Genomic DNA, 14,837 nt, shown 5'->3' with positions numbered 1-14,837 from the left:
CTTCAACGTGGATGGAACTGGAGGGTATTATGCTGAGTGAAGTAAGTCAGTCGGAGAAGGACAAACATTTTATGTTCTCATTCATTTGGGGAATATAAATAATAGTGAAAGGGAAAATAAGGGAAGGGAGAAGAAATGTGTGGGAAATATCAGAAAGGGAGACAGAACGTAAAGACTGCTAACTCTGGGAAACGAACTAGGGGTGGTAGAAGGGGAGGAGGGCGGGGGGTGGGAGTGAATGGGTGACGGGCACTGGGTGTTATTCTGTATGTTAGTAAATTGAACACCAATAAAAAAAAATAGTGCCTTTACTGCGATATATAATTCACATGCTGTATAATTCCTGCATTTAAAGTGTATAATTCATTGTTTTTTAATTGTGATCACATATGCCTAACATAAAATATACTCTTTTAACCATTTGTGATCATATGCTTTAGTGGCACTAAATACATTGACAATGTGGTGTAACCATCCCCACTATTCATTTTCAGATTTTTTGTTTGTCATTCCAAATTCTGTGCAAATTAAATACAAACTCCCCATTCCTTTCTTTCCACCAGTTTAGGTAACTTCTCTTTTACCTTTGTCTCTTTGGATTCGCCTATTCTAACTATATAAGTGTAGTTGTACACGTTTGTCCTTTTGTGTCTGGCTTACTTCACTCAGCATAACATTTTTAAGTTTCATCCATGTTGCATCAGGTATCATAATGTTATTCTTTTGAAAGGCCAAGTTGTATTCTGTTGCATTTATATACCACATTCTGTTTATCCATTCATATTTTGATGGACTTTGAGTTCTTTTTATGTTTTGGTATTATAAATAATGCTACTATGAACAAGTAATGCTAATATGAACACTGATACACCAGTATCTCTTTAAGTCCTTACTTTCAATTCTTTTAGGTATATACCTAGGAGTGGAACTGCTAGATCATATGGTAACTCTGTATTTAACTTTTTGAGGAACTGCCAAGCTGGTTTTCCATTGCAGCTGCACCATTTTATATTCCTACTAGTGAGGCACTAGGGTTCCATTTTTTCCACATCTTTGCCAAAACTTGTTGTTTTCCATTTTTTTTATAATAGCCATTCCAGTATCTGTGAAGTGGTATTGTATAAAGCTTTTTGTACAATATTCCTCCCTCCACCATTTCCTCTCAGTAAAATATAAGCTACATAAAATCAAGTACTCTGCTTGTTCACTGCTTTATCCCCAGCTGGGCCAGACTTAGTCTTTGCTCAAAAAATATGTATTGACTGAATTAATGAATTTTAAATGTTCGGTAAGTGATAATTGGCTCATTTAATAAGTGATGTTATACATCCATGCCTATGTTAGGTTGTGTGTTCTCTGCTGGACTTAATGGTTTTATTTTGTTTTTATCAAATGGCATGCCTTTGCTTAGGGAAGGATAAGAGGAAATATATTGAATTTATATAGAAAGAAACTGTCTCAAACCAGTATGGGAGAAAAGTCAGTGAAAGAGTTCAAAAGTGAAATTAGAGCGTTGTGGAAAAGGCAAGCAAGAGCTAATGTGTTACCTTCACATTTGAGCACCAGGCTGGTGGTATGAACATGTTGAGTCAAGGGTGGTAGCTGCAATGTCTTTTTTGGGGAGCATTTCTGGCTTCCATTTACTTTTCCTCCAAAACTTTCTTGGGTGAGGAAGTTTTCGTGTATACAGGTATGCTGTTTTGTCTCCTTTGTGTCTGCAGAAATTAGGCTAGTTTCTATATATGCTAAATTCAAAGAGGTCACTCTTCATATGAAACTCAGAAAAAAAACTCAAGATCATGAATTTTGGTAAGCATTATATATTTAAAATGGTACCAGTCTCTAGAGTCTGGAAATATGCACCTTATCAATTTTATGGAATTTATTCACTTTCTGCCTTATACGTGTAATTTGAAATATGATATAAATGTCCTTAATAATTAAGATTATCTACCATCTTCTCAGTTAATTTTATTTATTGTATTTTTCTTCTGAAGTTAAGGAAAGCAAAGCTCTTACCAAGAAATATCATTCTGGAAAGCAAAACTGAATAAGGCATATGCTGTTATGACATTTAGGGACATATTTAAAGAAATATTAGCAGAAAAAAATAAAGAAATATTAGCAGAAAAGAAAAACCCAGTGATTATGAAGGCTGTTACCTGACACTGTCCATATTTGGTTTCTATACAGTAGGGGAAAATAAAGTATGTTTTTATGTTTATATGTTATTAATCTAACTCTGAAAAATGTATTTGTGAATGAGTCTAATTTCCCCTAATTCTGGTACTTCTCTGTCTTCCTTAAAGATTAACATCGATTTTGTTTTACTCTGTTACAACTTTCTCTGGAATTTTCATTGTAAAATAAGGAGGTAGGGTTTAAGATTAGCTGAACATCTGGATCCTGGGTCACTGCTTCTCTACAATAGCCTAGGAGCAAGATTTAATAGTGTAAACGCTATTATACTCACTGTAGAAAAAAACTGCCTGGGTAATGCTTGGAGAGGAAAAAGAAAATGATTTACAGTGGACCCAAATGTGGCTCACACCTGTATTCTCCCTTTTTTTTATCTTTCAAATCAAGAAGGTCAACTACAGTTAGAAGAAAGTCTGTTACAAACACGGTGAAAGAATGAGATAATCAGGTGATTGCAGATAGCTCTTCAGTGCCAGGAAATCTTTACAGCTCTGTTTTATTTTTTTGATGGACCTGGAAGACACATTTTCTTGCCACATCCACTATCAAGAAGTATGTGCTGTTTCAAAGAAGCATAAAACAAGAGCGGATAGAAACTAGTTTATTTGGTGTAGATGAGAGCTGTTTGAAGGGATCGAGCAAAGAAGGAATGTAATCAGAACTATATAGACCTTAATGAATAGTTAATTTTTTTCATTCATTTCACAAACATTTACTGAGAGTGCCTACTCTATGCCTGGCACTGTACTAGGCACCTAATTTTAAAAAATCATTCGGCCTTTTAAGTCTTGAGCCACAATAGTCAGTGAACACATTTTTATAATGCCTTAGTCTCCTTGCGCCAGCAGAAACTGGTATTCAAAAGGGTAGAAAGAGCTTAAAAGATTAAAAATAGAAGTGCTTGTTATGTCATAAAATTAAACATAGAATATCCATATGACCCAACATTTCCATTCCTAGGTATATTCCCAAAAGTATCGAAAGAAGGAACTCAAACAAATACTTGGACATGGACTTTCATAGCAGCATTATTTTCAGTAGCTAAAATGTGGAAACAAATTCAAATGTCCATCTGCTCATGTTCAAATGAACTATATTTGTGTATCTACACAGTGGGCTATTAGCCACGAAAAGGAATGAAGTACAGATGCATACTCCAATATGGGTGAATCTTGAACACATCATGCTAAGTAAAAGAAGCCATACACAAAAAACCACACATTATGTGATTCATTTTATATGAAATATTCCTAATAAGCAAATCCATGAAGACAGCAGATTGATGGTTGTTAGGGACTGTGGGAATGAGGAAATAGGGAGCACTTGCTAATAGTTATGGGTTTCTTTTGGGGATGATAAAAATGCCATAGAACTAGATAGAGGTTGCACAGCATCATTAATGTACTGAATGATACTTAGTTGTACACTTTCAAATATTAATAGTTAATTTTATGTTGTATTTTACCTGTTAAAAAATAGATCTCTAAGAATCCAAACAGCATGCAGCTCTCTTATATACTGTGAGAAGAATATATATTAACAGAGGGGACAGCAAAATAAATGGAAATACAGGATTGCAAATTGAGATTGTTTCTAGGAAAATAAAGGGATAAGATGGATAGGCTTTCCTGAAGAACTTATTTGTAATTTAGGTGACCTTGAACCCATGTCTTAGGCCTCAGTTTCCTTCAGGGGCATGTTTTTATTTTTGTTTTTCTGTCCCCTTCTTTTCTCCTCCCTCAAGAAGAGGTCAGGAAGGAGACTCTGTGATCTAGTTGTGAAGTTCAAAAGTCCTCATGCCCAGGAATAACTCAGAGAAATACTGGATGAGGATTCCATTCACCGAGGCCTTCTCAACTCTAATATTTCAGGAAGCTTAGCATGAAAAACAGAGATGGCAAAATTATACTAATTACTTGCCACCAAAAAGACAAAAATAATTATTTTGAATTTATAGCTAGCAGAAGACTGTGAATGAAGTTCAGGTTACCAGTTAAATTTTTGGAAACCAGAATTTCAAATGAGAAAGCAATAAACTGGCATTTTTAGTGTTATCACTTGCTCAGTGGTCTTTCTGTAATCTTTTTACAAGGGCTGATTTCAAGCAAAGTTAAATCAATAAGTCCTCCAGAGCTCTTCTCAAAAGAAAAGCTAATCCAAATAAATTTTACATTTAGTGCCAGTAGCTGTAAGCATAATATGTATAAGAAAGATAAGATATAACAGAGGGGCCACACGCATAGCTTCAGGCATCACCATAAACACGGATAGAAAAAATTGAAATCTAGAAAAAATTGAAAGGCTTTCAGATTAGAAATAAACTAGCAAAGCATATTTAAGGTTTAACAAACTGTAAGATGTTCCCTCCGTAGTCTAACCCTTACATGTTTTTTATTCCTAACATTTTATTTTCACCACTAATGATTGGACACTATGAGAAAATTTGTGGTAAAGGAACCACCTTCCAGATGGTTCAGTTCTGTTCAGATCTGAACAGAACTGAACCTTCAGATCTGCTGTCCTTCCATGCCCAAGTATTTGAGACACTTTAAAAATACTGTGTACTTTTATTTTTACAAAACATTTATGTACAAAAGATTATGGCTTAAAAAAATGACCAGTAAATGTTAGAGTAGACCCTATATAACAGAGAAGAGAGAACAACTTAATCCTTTAAAAACATTGATCAAATTCCTATCTGTCTTTCTCAGCAGTTCATAATGTGGGAAAAGATCTCCAAATACTATGGCAATGTTATTATTTTTCCTAGGGACCTGAGAATTAACAGACGGGTCAAGTGTTTAGTGATGCTGTTAGAGGATCTATTTAACAATCATGCTACTGGTAATTCTGTTAGAGTAGGAGAGGGACATTCAGCATCAAATATTATCATGCAGAGGAGGTATAATTACAGAATAATTGTAACTGTGCTACCCTCAGTGTGGTGTCATGTGGTCTTTTTTTTTAATGTGGTCTTTATTATACTTTATCAGCTAAACAGGTAATATACAAAATTTCCCTTCTCACACCTCATTTTATTTTTTTAAGATTTTAAAAAATTTATTTATTTATTAGAGACACACAGAGAGAGGCAGAGACATAGGCAGAGGGAGAAGCAGGCTCCTCACGGGGATCCTGATGCAGACTCAGTCCCAGAACCCTGGGATCACAACCTGAGCCAAAGGCAGACACTCAACCACTGAGCCACCCAGGTGCCCCTCACACCTCATTTTCTTTCTTACCTCCTGTCTGGACCACCCACATTTCCACACCTCGATCTGTAGTTGTGCAATGTTGTCATCCTTTAAAAGATGAATGTAAATCTGTGATAGCTCCCATGAGTGCCAATTCAGAATCTTGGTCTATTTCAAGGTAGCAGACTGCAAAGAAACCTGTGGAGAACTTGAACGCCCTGTACTGACTTCCAAAGTCTGTACTTACAGAAGTTATTTTCATTTTATATTTGTCATATATTTGCTTCTTAATTATGTTCATATTATATTTGTTAGTTTTCAATCTTTATATTGGTTTCAGGTTACATTTTTTCCTCTCTTGTAAGGCAGGACTCTGGGCAGTCCTTTCAGTAGCTACCTCATTTACAAGGATGTAAGTTTGTGGGGCACCTCGGTGGCTCAGTGGTTGAACATCTGCCTTTGGCTCAGGTCATGATCCTGGTAGCCTGAGAATGAGTCTCACATCAGACTTCCCACAAGGAGCCTGCTTCTTCCTCTGCCTATGTTTCTGCCTCTCTCTGTGTGTCTCTCATGAATAAGTAAATAAAATCTTTAAAAAATGTAAGTTTGTAAAAAGTATATAGTAGAAAGAGCTGGAGAAAACCTACAGGACCTGTGATTTGCTCCCTTTTAGTCCTTACTAAACATAGGGGAGCTTAAGGACCTGAATTTTCAAAGAAATCCAGGTTAGATCACATTTTCCCTTTCTCCCAAAGACATCTATTTGGCGGTATAAAAGAAGAGAAAACCGGGGGCTAAGAGTGAGTAACTTTCTTTTGTTTTAAACGGTGTTAAATATATATGTATATATAGTTTTTGTGTGCTGACCCAGCACTAATGATCTCTAGTAGCGTATAGAATTAGAAGTGAGTCAATATGAGTTGTAACCCCATTTTTGCCACTAAATAGGTAGTAGAACTTGGGTAAGTCATTGACTTCTTTAGGCATTGGGTTGCTTTGTTATGACCTCAGCAGGTGAAAAGAAGGAAATCTGTGTGACTTTGATTTGTAAAATACATTTTGTGTCCTTGGTGTATACTACAGGTCACCTCTGCCAGAGAAAAGTAGTTTTTTAAAAAAATTCATTAAATATTGATTGTATTGTATTTTTATTTATTATTGAAGTGTAGTTGAACTAGGTCTTTTTAAAATCCACAATAATATCATTTCTTCCCTGGAGAGGACACTTCAGTGTTGAGTCTCAGTTAAGAACAACTGTTTAAAAAAAAAACTGTTTTCTCTACATATATGTATATCCTGTCTTTCTAGCCATTTTATTAACATCAAAACCAGCAGTCATGCTGGATTGTTGCCTTGTTGCCTAGATTGCAGCCCATCTGTTCTCAACAATAGAATATGAGTAAATACGTGCTGATGATTTTCACCGTACATCCTATAGGAGCATTCGCCTTACCCCATTTACCCCATTGCATGGTATTTCCCTGATGGCACAGAGCCACAGTGCCATAGCAGTTGTGCTGCAAATTTGATGATGGTGGATGGTGCTCTTTACTTTGAGAGTGTGTAATTCCCCTCAGGGGGATCACATGTTTATTAATGTGTCGCAAGTTGCTTGCTTCCTGTTATCTCTTCTCAGTAAATAGGACTATAGTGTTCATAGGATGCTGCTTTATTTTTAGCTTTTTAAATCACCTCCTGATGAACAGAAACAGTAAACAAGTATTAAAACATTGAAAGTAATTTGGAAATAGTGCTATCCTGGGGAGTCTGGAATTCCAGACATTACCAGACAGTTGTAAATCAGCAGTCACCTCACAGAGATGAGGAATAAAAGTTGGGAAAGTAAGAACATCAAAGTGTGCTGATCTGGAGCCACTTTCTGGAAATTAGGGGTCAGTTGCATTTATAAAATAAGAGAAGGGGACAACTGGGGTGAGGAGTTTGTATTTTTCATCAAGTGTACTCACTCTTCTCCAGCCCACTCAGATATTCCAGATGAAAAACAGAAAGATTTATCTGGATTCTTTGCCTGAAACTAATTAAACACCAAAGAACTGAAGGCATCCTCATGGTCATGTTGTCTATCTCACCTGCCTTTTAAACACTCGGGGTGGCTAGACTGGAAAATGGAAATCTAAAGAAAATAGTGAAGAGGGATGCATTACTAATGATGAGATCTAACACTTCCTGAGTGCTCCTGGAAGATGGTCACTGCCCAAAGCTCTTTTTGTGTTTTTGCATGTTTGACTCCCAGACCAACCTTTGAGGTCTTGAGTATTATTTTCTTCTTATATACACGAGTAGATGGAAGCCTAAGGAGTCAGGTGACTTTCCCTAATTTTCAAAAGTAATGAGTGATCAAGCTGGAATATGAACCTCTTACAGTTGGGTTTTGGAGATCTTGCTCTCAACCCTGACTGTATAAAATATGTTGGGCATTTGATAAAGAAGGTATGGGAAAACAAACAAACAACAGCAATCAGTAATTTGAGGAGAAGGAAAACCCAAGACTCGGGAGTTTAAAAGATTAATGTGGAGTTCCCATGTAGAATTTACTGATTTACTTCTTAGGAAAGTATGTTCTTTAAGAATTCTAATGTGTACAATTATCAGAATTATTCTAAAATATGCATATTTTCTTTGGAAAGTGTCCTAGGATAGTTAATTGCTTAACTTAGGTAATTATTTTTTTCTGATAATATTATCTGAAAATAAGCCCATGAAGAGCATGCTCTAGTCTGTGCTGGAGTAAAATTAATAAATAATGCATGAGCAATATTTCTGGCAAAACCAAAGAGGCTATTTTTTTCTACTTGGGTGTGAAGCTCAAGCTAAAATTTAGCACACTTTCTTTTCTCTCAAAGCTGTTTCTTTTTCCATATTTTCCATGCTGAGAGATTGACTCTAGTTTTCATATACTCATCTGACAAAAGTTCTTCATCATCTTGGATACCTCTCTTTCCTTTACTCCTTCACTCTCATATCAATTCTATATCTTAAATATAATTTGAACATGGTTCCTCCTTTCTGTCTCAATGGCCATTGCCTTTGGAGCTGCCATTTTTCTCCTGAATGAATGATGTTGTTTTCTGATTATCTCACTGCACTTAGTCCTTGGTTCTCTCCAACCTATTTTTCTCACTGTGATCAAAAAAATCTTTCCAAAATCCAAATGTCTTCAATTCCTAGCATAAAGTCCACATTCTGCTGTGGTTTACCTGCCTCTCCTTCAGGCTTCTGCACAACGATCCAGTCTCAATCCCCACTGTCCCTTCATAACTACTTCATAATCCAGCCACACTAAGGTATTCGCTATTCTTCCAACACATCATGTCTTCAAGACTGTGCATACTATTCCCTGAAAAAGCCTTTGTTAAAATTGCCATATTCTTACTCATTTTGTAAGACAACCAGGTATCGCAACTTTTGAAGTCTTGTTTCTCTCTTTGACACTCCTGTGGTAGCACACAGTAGTTCTTTGTAGTGCTTCTCACATTGACATTCACCTATTTACTTGTGTATCATTTCTCCTGGATTGTGAGGAGCCAAGAGCAGGGAATTTATTTTATCATTCAAACAAAATCTCTGAACACATTCTTTCAGGAACTTTTTATTGATTGACTTTAGTTAAAGGTTAAGGGTTTCACCTATGAAGTTTATTTTATTTTGTTTTATTTTATTTATTTTATTTTTAAAGGGAGAGAGAGAAAGGAAAGGGAGGGGCAGAGGGAGAAGTAAAGAGAGAATCATAAGCAAGTTCAACACGTAGTGTGGAGCCCAATGGAGGGCTTGATCTCACAACCTGGAAATCATGATCTGAGCTGAAATCAAAAGTTGGTGATTAACAGGCTGAGCCACCTGAGCGCCCCTCTTCCCAACCTATAAAGCATTTTAGACCTGCTTGTAGGCTATTATACAAAGGTAAAGACAGCCACATTTAATAAGTCTACCTAATAATTTTGTGGTAGTTTTCTTTGTTACCCAATATAAAGCTGAGTAAATAACTATAAAGGAAAACTCTACTTTTCTCCTCATTCTCAGTACTTCTGAAATGGAGTATGTAGGGTTTTTTCCCACCACACCAAGCAATTTTGTAATACCAGCTGGATGTGCTACAGTTCAAATCTGTTCTGATACTATCTACTTGGAGATAATATCACACCCCACAGGGTAAGACTCAATCTCACAAGACTGCCCCTGTCTCACAATTCAGATATCAATTGCAAGTCCAGATTGTCACCTGTGCTTCTGACAGACTGACTGTAAATCAGAGGTTCTCACAACCCCTCCTTGGATTCAATCATTTGCTAGAATGGCTCACAAAACCCAGGAAAACAGTTTACTTACTATTGTTGGGTATTTCAGAGGATAGAAATGAATGGTCAGATGGAAGAGATGTGTGGGAAAAAGTGTGGAGGAAGAGGCACAGAACTTCCATGTCGTCTCCAGGCATGCCACCGTCCCAGCATCTCCATATATTCATCAACCCAAACTCATCAAATCTTTTTTGTTCTAGAGTTTTTATAGAGCATAGCCTGAAATTCCTGCCCTCTTGCCTGAAGGTCAGTGGAGAGGGTTAAAAATTCCAACCTTCAAAAAAAAAAATTCCAACCTTCTGCACACTTGGTCTTTCTGATAACCAGCCCCATCCCCACCGAGGCTTGCCAGGGACTTCACCCCAAAGCATCTCCTTAACATAAATTCAAAGACAATTTTTTTTAATTTATTTTTTATTGGTGTTCAATTTACTAACATACAGAATAACCCCCAGTGCCCGTCACCCATTCACTCCCACCCCCCGCCCTCCTCCCCTTCTACCACCCCTAGTTCGTTTCCCAGAGTTAGCAGTCTTTACGTTCTGTCTCCCTTTCTGATATTTCCCATACATTTCTTCTCCCTTCCCTTATATTCCCTTTCACTATTATTTATATTCCCCAAATGAATGAGAACATATAATGTTTGTCCTTCTCCGACTGACTTACTTCACTCAGCATAATTAAAAGGGGTTTACTTTGAATAACAAAAGACACTCCTATTACTCAGGCAGTTCTGAGTTTCAGGAAATCTGTGGCAGCCAAGACCAACTATATGTTTTATTATGCCATAACCAACCTACCTATTTTCTGGCTATTCTCGTCATGTCATATAGGCATTTTTAAAATAAAGCAAGAATTTAAATCAAAGAGTTGCTTAAATGTCAAGCATCTTGGCTGAATAAGGAGGAAGACTTGGGGGCTATGATCTGTGTACACCAATGTGGAGTGAGAAGTGCCAACATTACGGAGTACCAGTAACAGGCCAAACAGATTTTAATTCATTATCCCATTTAATACTCAAACACCCTCCACCTAAAGTTCCAAGGTGTTAAATGGGTTGCTCAAAGTTACAGAAATAGTAAGCAGTAAAACTCAAAGACAGGACTTTGATACCCAAGTATACAAGTGAGCCATTGGGCACTTACCAAGTAAGACATTCTGTACAAAACCTTGAATTTAATGTTTTATGCTTCTCTTTATTCTCACTGCCTATATCAGCATGATTGACCCATAGCAGTGCTCAGTGCATGTCCAGAGACATAAACAGCAGAGAAAGTGCAGTTTACAAAACAAAAAATAAAAAACAAAAACAAAACTTCCTTTGGTCTACTCTTTCAGAGATCTCTGAACTTGATTTCTGTTCTCTTGTATTTCAAGTTATAAACCTGATTTAGGAACCAACAGGTTGTAAAATGAGATACTGATATAATGAACTGATTCCATAGAATTTACCAGGGTGGAGTTGTCCTTACATAATACATTAGAATAATTCTCTTGTCTGACAACCTAGACTCCAGGTCCCAACCCAAATGGATCTGGGTTTGTAAAGATAATAAGCTTGCTGTATTTTTATCCGAGGTTATTTTCTTCCCAGACTCATCAATAAGCTCTCCACTTATCAAGACAACCAGTACTGTATGAAATGAGCAGCTTTACTCTTCTCCTTACATTATGCTTAATAGATCAGTTACATTTTTCTACTTCTCTGTTGGGTTTGCCAAGTTTACCATAAACCCAAGGTTGACTTCCTTTCTGACCTAAATCTACCTTTATTTTTTTTTTTACATTTCTAGATACAGAAATCCTTATTGAACATTTTTTTCAAACAAGAATTGTATATAATACAAAACTTTTTTCTAGCAAATGAAAAATATACAAATGGTTTCACAGAACCAAGCAGTGTTTAGCTGAGTGACAAGAAGAACCCTGTGGAGTAAGCCATGATACCATATCATTAATTAGTGGAGTTTTTCCTTTTCTTTCTCTCTCTCTTCCTCCTCCTCCTTCTCTCTCTGTCTCTGCCTCTGTCTCTCTGTCTGTCCCCTTTAGCGAAGTAAACATCCTGCGTGGCAGCACTTACTTTTTGTTCACACCAGACCATGTATTTATTCTGCTTCATTACAGAAACTCTACATACTGTATGAAAGTATCCATCTCACTGACCGTGGGTGAAAATGATACTGGACTCTGCTACAATTCCAAGATGAAATACTTTGACAAAGCTGAACTTAGCAAAAGCAAGGAAATTTCATGCCGTGACATAGAAGATTTTTTACTACCAACCAGAGAACCTGAAATCCTATGGTATAAGGTATGTACTGTGAATGATTATGTTCCTTATAAATAGACTAATCTGTATCTTATTCTTGGACAAGTTGGATAAAAAAGTTATATGAATATGATGAAGTTTGGCTCTGCCCTCCTAAAATACAGCAAGTTGTGCTGGTCATTAAAAGTTTTCAAACCAATAGCTTTTATAAATGCTAGTCAATATTTGTATTGGCGATCCATTACAGTAAGCTGTTGTGTTTACGTTTGTATCTAGTTTATATAATTCCTTCAAGTCTATTATAATCTGTGTTGATAATTTCAGGAACTAAAATACATTAAGCATCCATTTCAGAGCTCTTGATAAAAACGTTCCTAATGTTTCCAAACAAGGAAAAGATTGATTTACTTCCATGAAAAAAATGATACACTAGCTTTATGAAAAGTTCTGTTTAATGGAAGTATCTTTGTGTAGATTCTAATCCTATTCACATAAAGCATATATATTTTTAAAAATCTGATGAAAATTCATAACATTATAAAAATAGCGCTAGGTAAACTTTTTTCAAAAGCCAAAAGAAATTTTAGATTTAAGGAGAATTATCCAACCCCTGTCCTTCCTATCACATAATTGACTTTCTCTGAATTTTAAGATGAGAATGTACCCTTCAGCTTATTTATACCATCAAAAGAATTTCCGTTTTTGAGTGTATTCAAGAAAATACAAGTACTATGAACATCTGTCTGGAACATAATATCCTTGATTTAAAGAGTACTAGTATAAAATTTGCTTTGTTCAACTCCCTGGAAATAGGAATGTAGGAAGCATGACCTCTTAGTAACTATATCCACCAATATTAGTATGTATCTGAGTAATACTTAATTTTGATTCTTGATAACAATCAGTGGAGGATTTAGAACAGCAAGGGAACTGTTGAAATTTTTTCTACTTTTCTGTTGAACTTCTATCCTAAACACTGTCAAACAGCCCTCAAATATTAGCACCACTGATCTCTGTTTCTGCGCAGATGAGGTTTATTTTTCCCTTTTTCAAATTATGTGAGGATTTCTCACCCTGATTCTTGCTGGTTTGCCTGCTTTCCACAAGCCCTGATGATTGTCTCAAATCATCAGGGGAGAGGTATTAGGGGAGTAGGGTATTAGGGGAGTTTGACCCAAGATCCCTAAGAACAGAAGTTGTTTTTTTTTTTTTTTTCTGGTAGTCATGTGTGTACCTTCACCTTCATCTTCTATACATGCACACTCAGACACACACTCAATATTTAAAATGGCTGACCTTACATTGCCCCTTTATTCATGTTTCCACCATCACCCCAATCACTGTGACCTTAAGCTATAAAGACTGTCACTAGTGGAATGATTGGAGGAAATGTGGTATATATGGAACTTGAAAGTCTTCCAGATTATTTTTCCATAGTCATGACAATATGTAGCCCATGTATTCAGTATATAACTTTTATTATGACAGTTTATGCAACTAATATGAGGATATAAGATGCATATTTTTGTCCGAAATAACTGGATAATTGTCTCCCCCTTACTTGAAGGTATTGAACCACATAATCAAAATAATAGTCTGCAAAAATTTTATTTAGCAATAAATATTTTTAGAAATAATACTATCTCTGAGCAATGTCGAAGGGCTTAAAGCTATTTTATCTTCATGGCATTGATTTCAAATCTGGCAAGAGGAAATAGACTTCTGTTCTGCCAAAAAGAGAAAGCTCCTGAGCCAACATTATTATAATCCAAAGCTTAATTTAGAGACCATAATTTGGTAGACCCATCAACAATGAAAATAGATATTTATGGTACTGTAAAGACCTTGTATATAAATGTTGGCCATTTCTTTCACAAATTGTGGAACATACGTGCTATGAAGAGATAGAATTATTTCTAAATGTAGTATTAAAAGACTTAAAATATTAAAATAGCATTTTCTTCTACAGAATTTTCTACTTTATGCTAAAATAATATATCTTATATTTTATGCTATCAGTATCAAGATGGTTAATTTCACAGTCATCAAATGTGTAGTATTTGCTTCTAAAAATGATGTTAGGAGTAATCTGTTTTTTTTTTTTTTGTTAGGAGTAATCTTAACAAGTATCCCTTATATCTTTTAAATCAATATATATCTGATTTAGAGACACTAATCTTAGAAGTTAATAAAATGGCTCTTGCTAGGGGCAGCTGGGTGACTCAGTCATTTAAGCATCTGACTCTTGATTTTGGCTCGGGACATGGTCTCAAAGTCATAAGAGTCATGAGATCAAGTCCCCTGTGGAGCCCCATGTGGGGCTTAGGACTCTTTCTCTCCCTCTCCCTCTGCCCCTCCCCTGCACATGCACCTACAGGCACGTGCGTGTGTGTGTGCTATCTCACTCCAAAAAAAAAAAAAAAAAAAAAAAAAAAGGTTACTCTTGCTAAAAAAAAAAAATACTCTTCACATTGAGGTAGCTGACTTCCAGGAGATGTGAGAAGGTATGAAAATTTTTAGAATTAATCCTAAACTCTTTAGCGCTTTAAAATACAACTTTAGAAGCTTTTGGTTTCATTATTTAAAATACTTTTCTCTGCTTTTCAATTATTGTACTTACTACAGACATTCTGTGTTTCTCATGCAGGAATGTAGGACAAAAACATGGAGGCCAAGTATCGTATTCAAAAGAGATACACTGCTTATAAGAGAAGTCAGAGAAGATGATATTGGAAATTACACCTGTGAATTAAAATATGGAGGCTTTGTTGTGAGAAGAACTACTGAATTAACTGTTACAGGTAATCATAGTCTCCAATATTTCATTTGCAAGTAATGAAACTACCATTTTAAGTTGAC

At 35.9% G+C, this 14,837-nt stretch overlaps 1 protein-coding gene across 1 annotated transcript in view; it reads left to right on the top strand.

Annotated features, from left to right (window-relative positions):
* IL1RAPL1 (interleukin 1 receptor accessory protein like 1) overlaps positions 1–14,837 on the top strand; it is a 1,264,416-nt gene that overhangs the window by 692,182 nt on the left and 557,397 nt on the right. The window contains exons 5-6 of the mRNA XM_077889792.1: positions 11,834–12,020; positions 14,626–14,779. Coding sequence (XP_077745918.1) covers positions 11,834–12,020; positions 14,626–14,779 — 341 coding nt within the window. The remainder of the gene's footprint in view (positions 1–11,833; positions 12,021–14,625; positions 14,780–14,837) is intronic.

The sequence above is a fragment of the Canis aureus genome, chromosome X, assembly GCF_053574225.1.
Source record: "Canis aureus isolate CA01 chromosome X, VMU_Caureus_v.1.0, whole genome shotgun sequence".
Classification (NCBI taxonomy): Eukaryota; Metazoa; Chordata; class Mammalia; order Carnivora; family Canidae; genus Canis; species Canis aureus.
Note: the sequence above shows the minus strand (reverse complement) of the source record. Positions and strands in the feature narration are given on the sequence as shown.